The 16,740-nt window shown below is 40.5% G+C and overlaps 1 protein-coding gene across 1 annotated transcript in view; it reads right to left on the minus strand.

The window, feature by feature from the left end:
* LOC135458532 (sucrase-isomaltase, intestinal-like) overlaps nt 1–16,740 on the minus strand; it is a 59,949-nt gene that overhangs the window by 10,841 nt on the left and 32,368 nt on the right. Inside the window, exons 13-18 of the mRNA XM_064733724.1 lie at nt 13,346–13,463; nt 10,338–10,506; nt 9,702–9,818; nt 6,969–7,117; nt 2,870–2,954; nt 311–367 (exon numbers count right to left, since the gene is read on the minus strand). Of these exons, the coding sequence (XP_064589794.1) occupies nt 311–367; nt 2,870–2,954; nt 6,969–7,117; nt 9,702–9,818; nt 10,338–10,506; nt 13,346–13,463 (695 nt within the window). The remainder of the gene's footprint in view (nt 1–310; nt 368–2,869; nt 2,955–6,968; nt 7,118–9,701; nt 9,819–10,337; nt 10,507–13,345; nt 13,464–16,740) is intronic.

Genomic DNA, 16,740 nt, shown 5'->3' on the forward strand with positions numbered 1-16,740 from the left:
AAGAGAATTAAAAGTGGAGGGCAAAGAAAGAAATCCTGGCATTTTCATGCATGTCTAGGCTGCTCTTGAAAATTCTGTTTACTGTGTCTTAGAGCTTTACATGGCAAAAATAGAAACCAAAATGTAACTGAAAGCTGTGTCATTTGTTCTCCCAGCTAGCCTGATACAGACTTTTTTTTCTCTAGTTTTCTTTATCTACAGATGCTGAGGTAAAAATACTGCTGAAGATTGCTAAAAGCTATTTTGCTGGAATTGTACCATTTTAAATTATCAGGAAAAAAGTAAGAAAATGAATCTTAAAAATACATACGGTATAGTAGTCGAACCACTGTGCATCAGGGAAGTACACATCCACAGTTCTTGCTCCCTGTAATTGTTATAAAGAGATTAGTCTTTTTCTTTTTGTATTTCTGATATTACATTAGCTTTATTATATTTGTGCGTGGAGAGATGTATGCTGAATATTCTAATAACATCAAATTTTGGATATTATGGTTGAGTTATTGACATAGCAGTGGACTAGTGCTGGCTAATCTATAATACTAAACAGACAAGCCCATCCTATTTGGGGGGTTTTATTGCCATAGCCTGGGATGAGTCAACATTACGTTATTATTTTATTCTAGTATATAGCTCTATGTCTTGCAAATGTAGCTGGCCTAGGTGCACTCCTCCAACATCTGAGCAGCCCTAGAGATGGCTATGGCAGCCTCTCCACGACAGGGCTTCACCTCTGAAGTGTGAGGACACCACTGCTCAGGGCCCCTTGCACCATTCCCATCCCAGGAACAGGCAGAGAATGAGCTCTAGCATACAGAGGATGCAGATCCTTCTATTCTTGCAAACAACTTAAAGTTGCAGATAAGTAATAATAAATAATAAATGTTTTGCTAATTGCACAATTACTGTACTCCATTTTGCAGCATGTGTTGTGTCAGATCACTGCAGGGATGTAATCATGCTACAGGCACTTTGTATTAATAACTCCAGGAACAGCTGGGATCAAAACATACTTCCATTTTTGTCACAAGTTGCTTATTCTCACAAACAGATTAATTTTCACTATCAGTGTAGATGTCTGTCCTTTGCAGAATTATGGATTAGACCCAAGGACTACACCAGGAATCTTGTGGAGCAAGAAAAGTAAAAGTGTAAGAGAAGAGTTAAGGCAAAGTTACCATTTGACATTTTAGGGATTTTAGATGTATTAAAAACCCTATAAAGGCAAGATGGTCCCCTCTCCATCTCTTATCTGTGGTATTATGACAACCCTGGATATTCTGGTCCACAGAAAAGTGTGTAACCATCATGTGAGTCATGATGATTTCAGGGCCAGGCTGGATAGGGCTTGGAGCAACTTGGCCTAGTGGGAGGTGTCCCTGCCCATGGCAGGAGGAATTGGAACTTTAGATTATCTTTAAGGTCCCTTCCAACCCAAACTATTCTATGATTCCATGAGCCTCACCTTCATGACTCCCTAAAAAACAAACCAGTGTGCAAGGCAGTTCTTCATTCTAATTCTTTTTTGATGTCTCACTTGCTCTCATCCTAGGACTCAAGGAGTGAAGGTCAAGTCGTCCCTGACTCATGTTCTCTACACAAGCAGATGCCAAGCTGCAGTTTGCCACAGTCACTGCTGGCCTGCACTGCCACAGTGAGGGGTTACTGCACACCTCTGCCCCTGCCCTGCCAACTGGCACAGCCCTGGGTGCCAACTATCACACTGCAAGACCCTGCAATGTGCTGCCTTCCAAGTTCTGCTTCCCTCATCATGCCACAGACAGCCTTCATTTTGTGCTGCAGTTCTTCAAAAAACATCAGAAACTCCTTATCTAGACCCCCTAACATTTCATTTATCCTTATAATGTCCCCTTTTATTCAATTCTTTGCAGGAAGCCTCCCCTGGTTTGTCCCTTCCTCTTCACGGGAAGGGTTTTTTTCCCATCCTTTATCATCCTGCTGGTCTGAGACCCTGTGAAATCTTCTTTCTATTCTTCAGCTATTAGAAACCTGTGGGAGTCTGAAGATAAAGGACTGATGAATGAAGTGCCTCAGTGGGGTCAGAATGGTTTTAGAATTTAATTTATACTAAACTCACAGAGACAAAAGAGTTGGTTAAAAAACAAGGTAACAGTGTCCTGTTTAAATGTTTGATGATCAGCAACATCTAGAAATACATCAGCTATTCTGGCAGCATGCTGACTGCAAACAGCACTGGGATACATCCAGTCCAAATACTTAGATCTGCTCAGACATACCTCTCTCGTGCTGCCAGCAGTCAGTGGTGGGCAAGGAGAGAAACACACCCTTGCTCCAGCCAAGCAGGGAGAGCCATGTGCCCAGCACAGCAGAGGAAAATGCTGCTTTTTAAAACCTGTCCTGTTAGCAGCTTACATTATCATTATCGTTTCCATAATGACTGCCTTTGCCTGTGATGCTGGGAAACTCCTACCACAGCCCCTGAGAGCTGCACTTCCAAAACACTGTGGGTGAGCAGTAATATGGAATCCAGTTTGCTTTCATATCTGTGTGTTTCTTCCTAGCTCAACAATTACTGCTCTGTGTGTGTCCTTGGAGACTGCTGCCAGCACAATAACAGGAGCATGTGAGGGGCAGCATCCAGCCTCTTTACATCCTTTCCTCACTTGGAGTAAAAGGGAAAGGCTGTGCCCTCACTTTCATCCTCCTACTTCAAGTACTGAGAAGCTCTGTACTGCCTGTGCTGCTCAGAAATGTGTTCTGAAGCTTTGACAGTGGAGAGTAGAAAGGGATGGATATGAGCAAACATGCTCTGAATGTCATCCAATGCCCTAAGCACCACTCATTTCTTTGATTCCAGTGTGATGGCATTTTTAATTACAGTACTTGCCTCTTCAAGAACAGGAGCAATCATAAAAGCAGATCCCCAAAGGAAGGCAGTATCTATTCCATGCGTCTCCGGATCAGAGGTAAATCTGTTTTTAAAGTTAAATATACAATGTTAATTCATAGTTGTTAGCATCTGCCAAATATTTTGATATTACTCACTGTGACAAGCAATCTGCTTCCTCAAAGTGTCCTTCAATACAGCCAAATATTTTTCCTGATTGAGGGAATGCCAAAAGCTGGACAGAGATTCAGATATTTCAGTAGTACCTACCATTCCAGAGCAGACCAGAACTCTCACAAAATGATGAAGCTGATTTCTTTTCAGAACAACAACAGTGGGAAAACAACTCACTTCTGTTCAGTGGGCTGAGACTTCATTGGGAGAGCCAATGAGCAGGACAGGGGCCAGGCCCAGGAGAGGGAACACAGAGAAAAAACACTGTGCTCTAGGATCTAAAGCATTTGTGAAAATCCTTGGATTTGGTCTCCTACAGCTTTCACAGATTTACATTTGAAATTGTTTGCAAGACAAACACAGAGCAACAGTCATGCATTACTGTAGATTTTAGCTGCCTCTCCTGAATGGATGGAAAACCTATGGAACCCAGTCCATTTTATTTAATGCACTAAAATAGTTTTGGATTCTGATCCTGTTCTCCAGAATGCTCACAGTCCCGTCTGCCTGGCATCACTTGCCTTCTCTTGGGAAGAGATCTCTATTCCACTGTGCTAATGAAAATATTAGCTAATGAAAATATTAGCTAATGAAAATATTGAATAGCACCTAGAAAAGAAGAGAGATCCTTCCCAACTCAGGAATCTCCTTTCATACAGCATAAAATCACTGACAATTTAAATAGGTTTTCAATCATCTGTAAGTCTCTTCCTGAGGAAATAATTAATGGATCCTAGTTCTGATAAGAACATCACATACACAAAAAATCCACATCTCAAATCCTCCTAAAGTCAAAGTACCTTGTACCTCCTGACTTCTGCTACTCCTCTGCCCCTCTAACAGCCCTGCTACCTTGTCAGAGATGGTAACTGGTCTGATTTTCACGCATTTTTGACAAATTCACACTGCTTATTGCATATTTACATATTATTCTCTAAAGATGTATACACTTCTTGTTTAAAAATTCCTTTCCTTTTGATGGGCTTTGCAGCTGCCCCTGTCTAAAGCCAGGTCTCTGTGGAACACTGGCTGGAGCAGAGTGGCTCAGTGTCAGTGCCCTGCTCCACACCCTGGCTGCTTGGGGCACAGGCACACACTGCACCCAGCTCAGGCTTACAGAAAGCCCCCAAATAAGTAAAGATCACTTGGCAATAAAAAGACACCTACTGAGTGCTCGGATTTCTAAAATATTGCAAACTTAGGGGAGTACATGGAACTTAAGAAAAAAATGTTCTTGAAGGCATATCTTGGGCTCTGCTTGAAAGAAACCTCAATTTGTTCAGAGGTTTTTTTTTCTGTCCAGAACAGTAGCTCTTTTGGACACCTTAATCTTGGTCATTACTGCATTGTGACATAATACTTTTAAATGTTTAAAGCAGATTATGGTTTTTGATGAATTACCTTGTCCTAAAGTTTTTGAAATATAAAACATGAGTTTTTCTTGTCATCTCAATAGGCTCTCTGTATTTTCAATTCAACTGTAATAAAACTGTAATAGTAATAAAATACATTTTGTTGTGGGAGATTGTAGGACAAAAAGCTGATCAAGAAATTATGAATAAAGAAGAATCAATCATATTTGTACATGGAAAGATGATTCTCACCCTTTAACTCAGCACAATTTTCTCTTGCAATTATAGTAACCACTAGCACAAATTCAGCACACAAATGAACTTTCCTATTTTGAAATTATAAGCCATTAAAGCATGCTGTCATCTATCACAGGTCTTTAATTCCATCTACTGCTTCCTCTGGTTAGATGCTTGCCTCTTTTCTGTCACATTCCCCCCCCTGATTAGCCATTAAACACATCTGTCCCTTCCACTAATGGATTACCACCTCACAGTCTTTTTTGGACACCTGAGGTATCAATACCTCTGCTTTATGGAGTGAAAGCCTCCAAGACACCAAATACACTTCAAATAATCTACTGGGATGTTGTTCATGTTTGTTACCTGAAATGAACCCCTAAATGTTCCAAATGGAATGAAATGTCCACATGAAACAGCTATTGCTTGGAGACTCCCTGCCTGGGTACTGTCGTTCTCATGGTGAGGACTCTGAGCTCATAAGAACTTCACTAATGCAGGAGTTTTTTAGTTTTCCTTTGTATTTTTTACAAGTAAGAGGCAAGGTTGATGTAAACTTCCACCATCCATACACTGAAAATTCTGTTTCATTTCTCTTTCTCAAAACCCCACATTTCTCCTCCTCTTAGCATCTGGATCACTTCCTCTACTTGGGCAGATCCACTACTAAAGCCCTTAATATTACTTAGAAATAGTAAGAAATACGCATTGAGTAAGAGCAGTGAAAAATAGTAACCAGAATTAACTAGTAGTAGTAAGAATCACTTTTAACCCATTTTAGGATCTAGCTATGGCAACATTAACAAGTGATGGGGCTAGGATGCCAGCAGGGGCAGTGGGAAGGGAAACATCTCCTGATGCCTACCCTACTTACATGCATTTGAGAGGTTTTATTTCCTAGTAATCCAGTAAACTCTGGTTCTGCTGACTAAGCTCCCATCAGTGTCTGTAACAAACCTCTCAGCTCAGTTTCATCTGACAAAAGCCTCTGCTGGTGCATCTGAGACTGACCTACAGCTCTAACCAAAGCAAATTTGGAAATTTGCCAATGTGGACATGGCCCTCATAGAGTACAGGTATGCTGGTAAGGGTCAAAAAGGCAGCTTTAATGACACTAGAGTAATTCTGTATTAGCAGAGATTAGCTAATACTAATGCCAAAATCAACTTGGGCATTTCCAATATTAACACAAACTACATTATATTAAACCACATACTAAAAAAGACCTAAAATAAATACTTTAAATAGCATATCACTAATTGTAATTTATGAGTACCTATGCTCTCTAATTTTATCCAGTAAAATGGCATTGCCAAGTAGAAAGAGGAAGGATACTTCTTTTAAAATGTATCAGTTAATCATTATGCTGAGTAAGCAAAGCAGATTTTTTTTCAAGTACCCTTTCCATGCTTGAATGGTCTGCACTTTGGTGTAATCTCAGTTTAATTTGCAAAAAATGTCTTACCCTTTAACCAGAGTGTTTTTAAGCTAAAGGGGAGAAAAAAGAACATTACACAGTCTATGACAGCCTGCACCAATGAAATGAAATTGTGGCAGAGCTTCAGGCTTTCATATGTATTGTTTGCACTCCTTTTGCTCAAGTCTTTGCATAAAGCATTCTGAAGTAGAAAATTAACCAAAAGCAGGTATAAAACTGATTAGAAGATCAGGATAGGGAAACTAAACCTCAGCGGGATTCCTGCTTCTTCTAAAAGAGAAAAAATTACTTGTTCCAAAAATCTGAGTTTAATTTTCGAAGTGGCTTTTCAGTCTGCATTTATTAATCTCAGTTTTGCACCTGCTTCTGCACTCCACCATCTCCATCTCTGTTTTCTCTGTGCAATTTGTGGACACAGATGTGAGTTTCATAGAGAGCATGCAGATCCAAGTGCTAAATTGGAAAAAACACCCCAAATGCTAGGGATCATTGGACTCTCTGTATGAGGCCTTTTAGCATTCTGGATCAGAATACAGATTTCATTGATTTCATTCAAATACAGTAAATACAGGTATGTGACTCTCATTTTTGAAATAAAAAAGAACTATATATTTGCCTAAGACTAAAACTTTTCAGAATTCTTCTTTCTTAAGTTTGTCTTTTTCACCCCACTGGAAAGAAATACAGATTATATATTAATGGAAATTAATTGCATGTATTAAGAGTTATCTTTGTGCACATAACTTGATTGATTTAACTGTTCAACTGTTCTTTTAAAAGAGAGGATGCAATAATAATACTGTGAATATTCTCCTAAGGATATCAACCATTACATACATAAGAGCTCAACTACTTTGTGAATGTAGAAAGTTAGAATGAAAAAGAGATCCAAACTCACTCGTGCATCAGTGAGCGCACCACGGTGCCTCCGTAAACGTGAGACTCATAGAACAGGGTGTACAAGTACGGCAGCAGGGAGTATCTGATCCGAAGAGTAGCACGAGATATCTTGGCAAATTCATCTCCAAACACGGCTGGGTCTTGTTCCTGTCCAGGGAAAGCTTAGATTTGTACTGAGCATTGAAACAAACTCAGCAGAGAAGCTGTGTGCAGCATAAGGAGAGCTGTGGCTGTCATGATGCTACAGAAGTGAGTGTTTAAATAAGAAAAAGCACCCATTTGCAAACTGCAAGATATATTAAGAACAACATTCATTATTCCCAAACTAACATCTGTATAAAATTCTTAACTTGAAAAATTCCAGTGAGTTCTAAAAGATCAGGCCCCATCACAATGCATGTGAGCCCTCTGCAACCACCCCTAAGCTTGGGAAGAGATGGAAGCTGGGGCTCCATGCCTGTGCTCAGGAACAGATGCCCAGCATCTAGAAATTAATTTATCCTGGAGATGCAAGCCCTCTCAGACAAAATAGATGAAACACATAAAAAAGGGAAGACTGATAATCTGCAGATCAAAGTCAAAACCTTAATTACATTGGCCACAAATATAAAAGGCAAGACTAGGTAAAAGAGTAAACTCATAACCCAGCTGAAGCCAACAGGTGACCAAAGTCACTGTGTGTGGTACAGAAAACATTTCATCCATTCAAGAAGCTTGATTTCTCCTCCTGTGTGCCCCATTTGAGGATGCCCTGAGTGACAGCACACACACACATCAGCAGTGCCCCTCAGCTCCTCAGTGCTCTCCTGTGGGACAGGGCATGCACTGGGTGCCACCATCAAGGGGGCAGGTTGGAGCAGCCTGTCTGTATTCACTGGCTGGCTTTGGTCCTACTCCAACACAACCCTGACTCTCCCCTGGGATGGCAGGCAGGGCACGCAGCCAAAGGGCAGGGCTGATATGGGAAAGAGCCACATTCTCCTTTAATTCCTCCTGTCAACCTCTCCAGTGCTAAACAGCCAGCTTGCAAATCACATGGCTCCCTTTCTCCTTCATGAAATCTTCCCAGAGTACTCAATTTTCTCATTAAAGCTGAAGACGATATGATGAATTCCAAGGATAATGAAATGCAAAAGCAACAGAAGTAACAAAGCTTTTTATATTATCTAGCGCTTTTCAGACAAGAAAAATATTAATTAAACTGTTTGAAACACCCAATGAATTAGGCAAAGTGGGTATTTAAATTTTATTTTAACACTAACCTAATGTTAATTGAATTCAATATTTAAGTAAAATTTCACCATTATTATGTTTATATCAGAATTACTCACTAAGAATACTCCCTGCTGGCTCTGAGCTTCAGAGCATCCATCTATTATTTCAAAAATTGCACTATATTTTTACCAGTGTTCTGACACTGTACAAACACTGCTTAATTTCACAAAAAAACAGCCAGACTTCTTAGGTGATGCTGAGTCACCCAAAATGCCTGTTCATTTCTTTCCATGAACACAATATTTTAAATGGGTTTAAGTAATCCAATAAAACCAAATATATCTCTCAGTTGCAGCACCCATCATATAGACCCACTGTTCTCTTCTTGTTTATTAAATTGTACATATGAGATTGATATCCACTCACCCAGGTCAGACTCTGTTTGCATGCTCAAAGGGCCAAGCAACCATATAAATATATATATATGTACACCTCTAACTTTAGTGGAGAGACAAATGGAAAATATTTCTCAACATCAGCAGCTAATGCCTCACAGACATTTCTTCTCCTACAAAGAAATACCTCAGGGATTTACAGGCTAATTCCTGACCCTCTTAATGATAGTACTATGGTTTATTATTCCTACATTTACCCAATTGCTGAACATCCATAATATTTTCATGGAGAGACAAAGGTCTCCCTGGGAGTGTAAATGTTGCAGCATTTTGATGATGCAACTTCAAAGAAACTGAAGGTTGGCAAACAACCTGAGCTTCAGCATTGCACAGATCAGTTTACAGAAGGAAAAAACCCCAAACATTTCTTGAACAAGCAGAACCATTTCATCACGGTTGCAGATAAACACAGAATAATTAGAAAGGCTGCAAGACCTTCAAACCTCATAGCTAGAAATGACCTGATACTTCTTTCTGTTTGCAACAAGTCTTTAAAGGATTTTTATGGTGTTGAAACCAGGGCATGGAACCGGACTAAAGCTGCACTTTTTCATTAATCTCATGGCTCATTAGCCTTTTCTGGTCTTGGCTGCTGTTTGGCTGATAATGATGTCACTATTGGTGCCTTTCCTTGGAATTCTCACATGTTTGTAACTTGCTTTTAAACAGCAAGCATGGTGTATAATGACCTCTCTCCCCTCCCTGCAATACTTACTGTAATTACAGAAGTATTGAAATAAAAGTTGCAGCAATCAAGGGACGAGGAAGATATCCTGACACTCACTGGCTCTTACATAAAACCTGGGCTTCAGTAGGTAAAAATGAAACAGATGAATTTTACCAACAGTGTGAGAAGACCAGCATTTCTATGTCATTTTACATTATGGATGGGAAAAATTTACATTTCACTGTGTAATTCCTGCTCTCAGTGCAGCACTCCTTTTCACCTACTGCTCCAGTTTACCCAAGAAGGGTAAGTTCATTTTGGAGAAAGCAACACAAATCACTGTCCCCATTACTGTAATCATAGGCTACAGCTTTATGTAACTTTGTTTACTTACCATGTTTCCCTCTGAATTGTGGTTTCTGGAAAATGGATAGAAAGATCCAAGCTGCATCCAGCGCAGGCAGAGTTCGTAGGTAGTGTTGTAGTTAAACCCACAGATATCAGCACCAATCTAAGGAAAAATTGTGTTTGTGATTGTGACCGAGGCCCCACAGGAGAGACTACAGAAATTTGCTAATAAAAATAATATTTGGAAATAAATCCCTGTTTCTAATTATTTTATAAGAATGCTCTATAATGATACAAATTTTCCTGTCTCCTAGAGCACTAAGCTCACTGTGGAAGATCCAACTGTATTTCAATAATTCTACAAATTCTCATCCCAATTTGCAAACACAGAAATATATAAAGAAGCCCTAATCATAGAGTACATAATTTGAAATCATAGAGTACATAGTACAAAGAGATTAGTTTTGGATGGCATACATTTAGTCAGTCCAAATTTTGCAGTGCTGGTTCTGCTTCCCTTCAGCAGCCAAGAGTGACATTTAGCCTTTTAATCTGCAGTTCCTTAGGCTGTGGGGGCTGTTACTGCTGGCCATCTCAAGGGGCTTGTTTCAGAAAACATTTGAGCTAATTTGAAGCAATATTGTGTATAAGCCAGCACCTGCCTAGAGGATGTCAGACTTACAAAGGGAATGCCAAAGAGGTTGAATTCCATGATCCCGATGACGGAGCGGCGCAGGTCCTTCCACTGAGAGAAGTTGTCCCCAAGCCAGTGAGCAGTGTGCTTGCCACTGCCAACAAACGTGGACCGGCTCAAGACGTACGGCCGCTTTCCAGTGGCCTGCTTGACAGCACTGCAGAGAAATGCAACAAGATCATCAAAAACAGGAATGGCAACCAAAACATCTTCAAATCAACCTGAGCGTTCAGGCACAATTTCATCTGAAAGGGTATCATCATGAAACAATTATCATTGTGATCCCTACTCACATGCAAATGTGGCTGCCAAACTGCAAATAAAAGGAAGATTTACACACTGGCCAAAACAAAACAAACAACAAACAAAAATCTATCTGATTCACCAAACAATTTGCCTCAGGTATTTTAATCTTCCTAAATAATAATTTGTGTTTAATTTATTCTCAGCAGCATCTCAAAATGAAAATTCAAACCATAATTTCCTTTCTATACTAGTATATTTACTTAAGTGTCCAATTAGTTCATAAAAAAGAATATAATATGTATTTTTTTCAACACAGGATTTATTTAGAGATTTGTATTGGTAAATAAAGTTCCAATATCCAGGACGTGAAAACATAAAAAAGGTCAACGAAACACAAAACCAAAAAACCAAAACCACACAAAAATATCAAAAGTATATCTAAACATCGTATAAAAAATAAGTAATCAATATAGAAAACAAACCTGTCATCATTCAAAATGCCACCCCATCCTTGTAGTATTTTCTCTGGTTTCCTGTCTTTTTTGATATATGAGGTTTCATTACAGATTTAGTGGTACAATGAATTTATCTTTGCTTTTTGAAAACAATTTTGCTGTGTCACCAGAAAATCAAGAGAATGTGCCTTACAAACAAATCTATTACAAAATTCCTCAGAATAGGATACTCTTTGTACGTAATTGTAAATTGCAGTATTTTATATTGCAGGAACTCAAATTCAACTCTTCTTTAATATAATTTGGGCAACACAATTTAGATTCTCTTGGAAATTCTAGCATGAAATATTAATCATGTTGTTCACCATCTACTTCTTTCTCCCTTTTCTTAATGAGATTTCATCAAGAGTTCTTTCACCTGCATTCATCACGGCCCAGTGTTTGCTCTTGGGTCTGTGATGGCACAGAGACTTTAAAGTGCTTCAACACTTGCTTCTGAAGCAAAAAACCCCAGCAGCTTTCATGGAAGAAAGCGGAATGAATTAACCTTAGGGGCCATATGCAGCAAGAGGTGCAGTTCTTTAACTGTGAGGGACCTGCTGGCTCTGGTTTGCAGGTGCACTGTTGGGCCAATAACTGCACAAGACTCCGTGTGCTTCATATAAATGTTATTTTGGAGCTTCTCATGGATGTCTTGAGCAGGAGTGCTCTCCTCTGGCTGCCTTTGGCTCCATTTGCAAATACAGGTGCTAATGAGGGCAATATCAGATCAACTCAACTATGATCCAGAGCTGCAAAAACAATTTGTAACAAGCAATTTATTGAATAATTTCAGTCTTTCACAAACCATTGCAGAGCAGGTCCTAATGTTGTCAAATGCATTTGTTGATTTAAATTATTTACAGAATATCATGTGCAAATAACTTTTGGCATTAAGCTATGCACAAACTGATTGCTGCTAGTTTATGTATTCAAATTCAAACCATTTGAAATAGGCCAGATGACACATCTCCTATTCTCTGTCTGCCTTAGAATAATTCTTAGAATTGTGTTTTTATATGATTATGAAATTGTCATTCATTTTCATCTAACATCTTGCAATTGATGCTGGGTGCTGAATATTCCTGTCAGTAATTTCATTTAATATATTCTTTGTGAAGAGTGAATGCAGAAAGGACATACAACCAGCCTTGAAAAGAAATCTATTTGAGAAACCCAAATGAATATGTACAAAAAATACTTCAGCAAAGTCTCCCAGCTTTGCACCAAAATCAACCCCTGCATATACTTTTGGTGGTCTTCTCCACATTTGGCCGAGCAAAATAAGTTTGTTGGGAAGATCTCTTTGAAGACTGAGGAATAGTAAGAAGTATGGTAAGAAGTCTGGAGTTCAAGGACTTCTTGTTCTTTCTCTCAAAAGCAGAACTGTGCTGCAAACTACTTCTGTTTTTTCCCAGGGCTTCCCTTGCCCTGGACTTGGCATATAAAACACAAACGCATCAACACCAGAATTAGGCTCACCTAACCATGCCCTCTGGATGCTATCAGAATCCAACTTCTGAAAATGAGTGCTAAACGCTGAAACAGGCCACACACGGATCCCTGCTTTGGCTCTTCCATTGTGGAATGAAATTTCCCAGTGTTTTAGCTCAATCCCTGCTGGAAAAGTCATGATCTGCCTATTTCATTTAATCCAACAGCCAGCTTTCCACAGCAACAGCCTGCCTGTGTAAGCTGGCTTTGAGCGCTTCCCAGCTGCAAAATGAGTTTTACAGTAGCTGACAGCAACTGTGCTGCAATGCAGCTCTAACCTCCTGAACCAAGTGAGCCCCAAGCCAATCTGCAAAACACTGCCTGCCAGGAACCAGAGGCAGCTCCAGAGGCAGCCAGGGCACCTGAACAGTTTGGATTCTCCACTGACAGTGACAGAAACTCCTCTACCACAATAGTGAAGGCACAGATAAATACCCCTGACACCACACAAGGCTGCTTCTGCTGCCAATGCTCACGGAAGCTCTAACAGGAGCATCTTGCTCTACATATACAAAAGCAGCTGTAAAGTTAGGCCTTATACACACATCCTGATTTAGATGGGAAAAGTAAAATTAGAAAGGATTGTGGTCCTTGTTCTAAGGTTCTTTTTTCTTGAAACTTCTTACTAAATGGCAAACAATGAAACAAGACATGGTTCTGTTTCTTATTAAATAATATTACAGATTTTCCAAGTAACATCAGTGGCTTTTAAAATGCATTTTAATCACCTGAAATCTGATTAGAAATATTTAGAAAACTTACTTGAAAGTTGGTTCTGTCTGGGCCCAGCCAAAGAGAGAGTGTGTGTTGTAGTGGTCCCCAAGGTAAGTCTTGGAGTCAGGACACAGTGTCTTTTCCGACAGGGAACGATCAGAGATGCCTGAGAATGATAAAAACCACTGTAAAATCATATATATCACAATTCAAGTCTCTTCACATTTCTACACATTTAGGGGTGAAAACACCAAAATGTTGGGGAAGAGGAAAAGCTGAAGTGCTGGAGCTGCACTTATTTGAGGTTAGCACATAGCCACAAATACTTGTTTGCACACAGGCACGTGTCCTTGGAGAGGGGAGATGACTGAGTACACAATGATAATTAATTTCAAGTTCTTTGTCCAATAATTCAAAATATCTGTATAGGTGTCATGTATTCAGTAAGTAATAGAAAGAAAATTTCTGTTTTGCTTAATTAAGAATATATTGTTTTACACAATGACAAATTTTAGTTAACAAAATATTGCCCAGATGCTGCCTGGTCTTTGATCCCATAGCACAGAGATGCTGGCAAAGCCCATTTGGTGCAAAAAAAAAATCCTTCTGAAAATGCCTCATGAAGTTCAGCAGGAAATGTTTATACATTGTTTCCTTCCTTTTGTTCCTTTTAGGGAATTTTTTCCTATAAGCTGCCAGGAAGCACTAATGACTGGGTACCTAAGAAAAACAGAAGGAATGGCCAAGCTCAGGGGAGGAGGACATGTGGTTGCACTTCTCTTAGCTGGAGTTCTTCTGCGAGGGGAGAGACACCGCAGGAATTGGGCAGGTAAGGGATGGGGCTGGGCAGCTGCTGGCGCTCTTTCTCTGAGCTCCAGAGGAGGATGGTTGGGGCTGCTGCCTGGGGAAGGGAATTTGCTGCTGCTGCCGGAGCCCAGCCCAGGGCTGCTTCTTCTGCCGTGGGGTGAGCCTCTGCTCTTGAGAGCAGCCACGGAACTGGGACCTCATTAACAACCACCTCACTAAAAGAGGGACCTATCTCCGTCTGTCCAGGATCCTGAGCTCGCCTCTCCCTGCCCTGCTGGGAGCTGGGTCGCCACTGCTCCGCCCCTGCTGCTTCTTCAGCACTGCTCTAAGTTTTTGCTGCACTGTAGCCCCTCACTCCCTGCCAGCTGAGACATCCTGCCAGTCCAGCTTGCTGCTTCCGAGAGTCCTGCTGGGGCACCGGGACCGGCTGCCCCAGGGTTTGTGTGGCAAAGCCTCTCCTCCATCCCTTCCCTCATCACAACGCGCTGCCCGAGCCCGCGCCACGGCGCCCCCTGCAGGCACGGGGGAGTCACCGCACCTGCCTGCCCGCCGGGACCCAGCAGCGCCCCTGCTGGCCGTGTCCGGAACTGCAGGCTGTTAGTGGGTTCCGGTGGTGTTTATTATTAATGCTGTAGCTGCTGTTGGTTTGTTTGCCTTGTTATACATACTAATAAAGAACTGTTATTCCTATTCCTATATCTTTGCCTAAGAGCCCCTTAATTTCAAAATTATAATAATTTGAAGGGAAGGGCTTTACATTTTCCATTCCAAAGGAGGCTCCTGCCTTCCTTAGCAGATGCCTGTTTTTCAAACCAAGACAAAATTATATTTATTTTAAGAGATGGAGTTACAAATATTATAAAATTCCCTAAAAATAAAAAAAAAAGTGAATTCTCAAAAATTCTTTTTTTTTTTTCATGCTTAATTAGGTGCATGCACTATTGTAAATATTTCTCCATGAACAAGCAGTCTCCCTGCCTAATCGCACTTCCTGTATGGTTGCAGTTCATTATCACAATTTCTCTGTACCTGAAACCCCATTAGCCTCCCAGACCTGCTGTGCCGCTACAGCTACAATCCTTGTGTTTGGATCTTTAGACACAAAGACTCCAGTGTTGGTGATCTACATCAGAAATAACTTAATTTATAGGCAATTCCCAAGTAACTTTGACCAATATGTCTTTGAAGAAGACACTAAGTTTCTGAGGAAAGTCACACTTAATGTCCCAGTGGTTCTTGATTATTAGCCCTATAAATTTAAGATGGGATAGGAGAAAAAATGCTACCACATGAATCATAGGTTCATGCTTTTTTTTATTATGAGTATTTTGTATTCTGCCTCAGTAATACTGATTATTTTACAATTGCATATTAATCTTCAGTATAAAGTGTTTTATAGAAAATTGATTTGAAGGACATCTGGCTTTAAGCAGAAATTCAAACCATGTAATCATGGTTATAAAATTTAGATAAGGAGGCTGAAGGCTACACTGACAAAAAGCCTGAGGCTCTGAGACTCAGACTTGCACAGATGAAATCACCTAAGACAATAGTGAGCTCCCAAAACTCTGCTAACCCCAGGAAGGTCCTAATGTCTTACTGGACTAAACAGCTTAGGGCAGTCTCATACCTACATAAGTCAAAGTCTTGGACAGCTATGAACAGGCACCTATTCCATAAAGTGAAATAGAAAAGAAAGCCCTTAAACAGTGGTTTAAAGTAGATTCCCTACATGTTGGGATGTCATGCCTAGGGCTCCGGGCTGCAGAATGAAGAGCAATACCAGGGAAGTCTCTGGGAAGACCTTAGAGCAGCCTTCTGGTACCTAAATGGGACCTACAAGAAACCTGGAAAGGGACTTTTTTTAAAAGGGCATGGAGTGATAGGACAGAGGGTAGTGGTTTCAAGAGAGCAGGCTTATGTTAGTCACAAGGAAGAAATTCTTTCCTGTGAGGGTAGTGAAACTCTGAAACGGGCTGCAGAGAGAAGCTGTGGATGCCCCATACCTGTAAGTGTTCATGGCCAGGATGGACAGGGTTTTGAGAAAGCTGGTCTGGTGTCCCTGCCCACACTAGGGGGATTGGAACAAGATGGGTTTGAAGGTCCCTTCCAACACAAACCCATCCATGATTCCATTATATCATTCTAACAAGTCACAAGCAGAAGCAGGGGCATATGTGCATGAGTCAAAGCAGAGAAACTGGGCTCAAAACACTCCTGTCTTCAGTATCTCTCAGTGTCCTTACGTGTCATGCAGGCCTCTAGGCCCGAGCCCCTCCTGGTGGCTCAGACATCAGTGCTAATCTTCACAAAGCTCAGCTGCAGAGGCTCAGCTGCATGGGCTCACTCTCAAGTCCTCTATTTGTGATGTAAAGGGAGCTCTGCTCTTTTGGCCAGTTTACCCAGTATCTCACATCTTTCATGCAGCTTTGAAGGCTGACCAAAAAATGAAGGTAATTTAAGGCAAAGGGGGAAATTCTCATCAGTTCCTGGGCTTTGATCAAGACTCACAGGGTAAGTATGCAGTGGTTACCCCACAAAGAGAGCAAACACCAAAATCATCATTAAAAGCTTTCCTTCTGCTTTCAAAAATGCACTATTTCTTTCTAATATTTTGTCATGTTTTTGTTATGCTT

This window comes from Zonotrichia leucophrys, chromosome 1A, assembly GCF_028769735.1.
Source record: "Zonotrichia leucophrys gambelii isolate GWCS_2022_RI chromosome 1A, RI_Zleu_2.0, whole genome shotgun sequence".
NCBI classification, from domain to species: Eukaryota; Metazoa; Chordata; class Aves; order Passeriformes; family Passerellidae; genus Zonotrichia; species Zonotrichia leucophrys.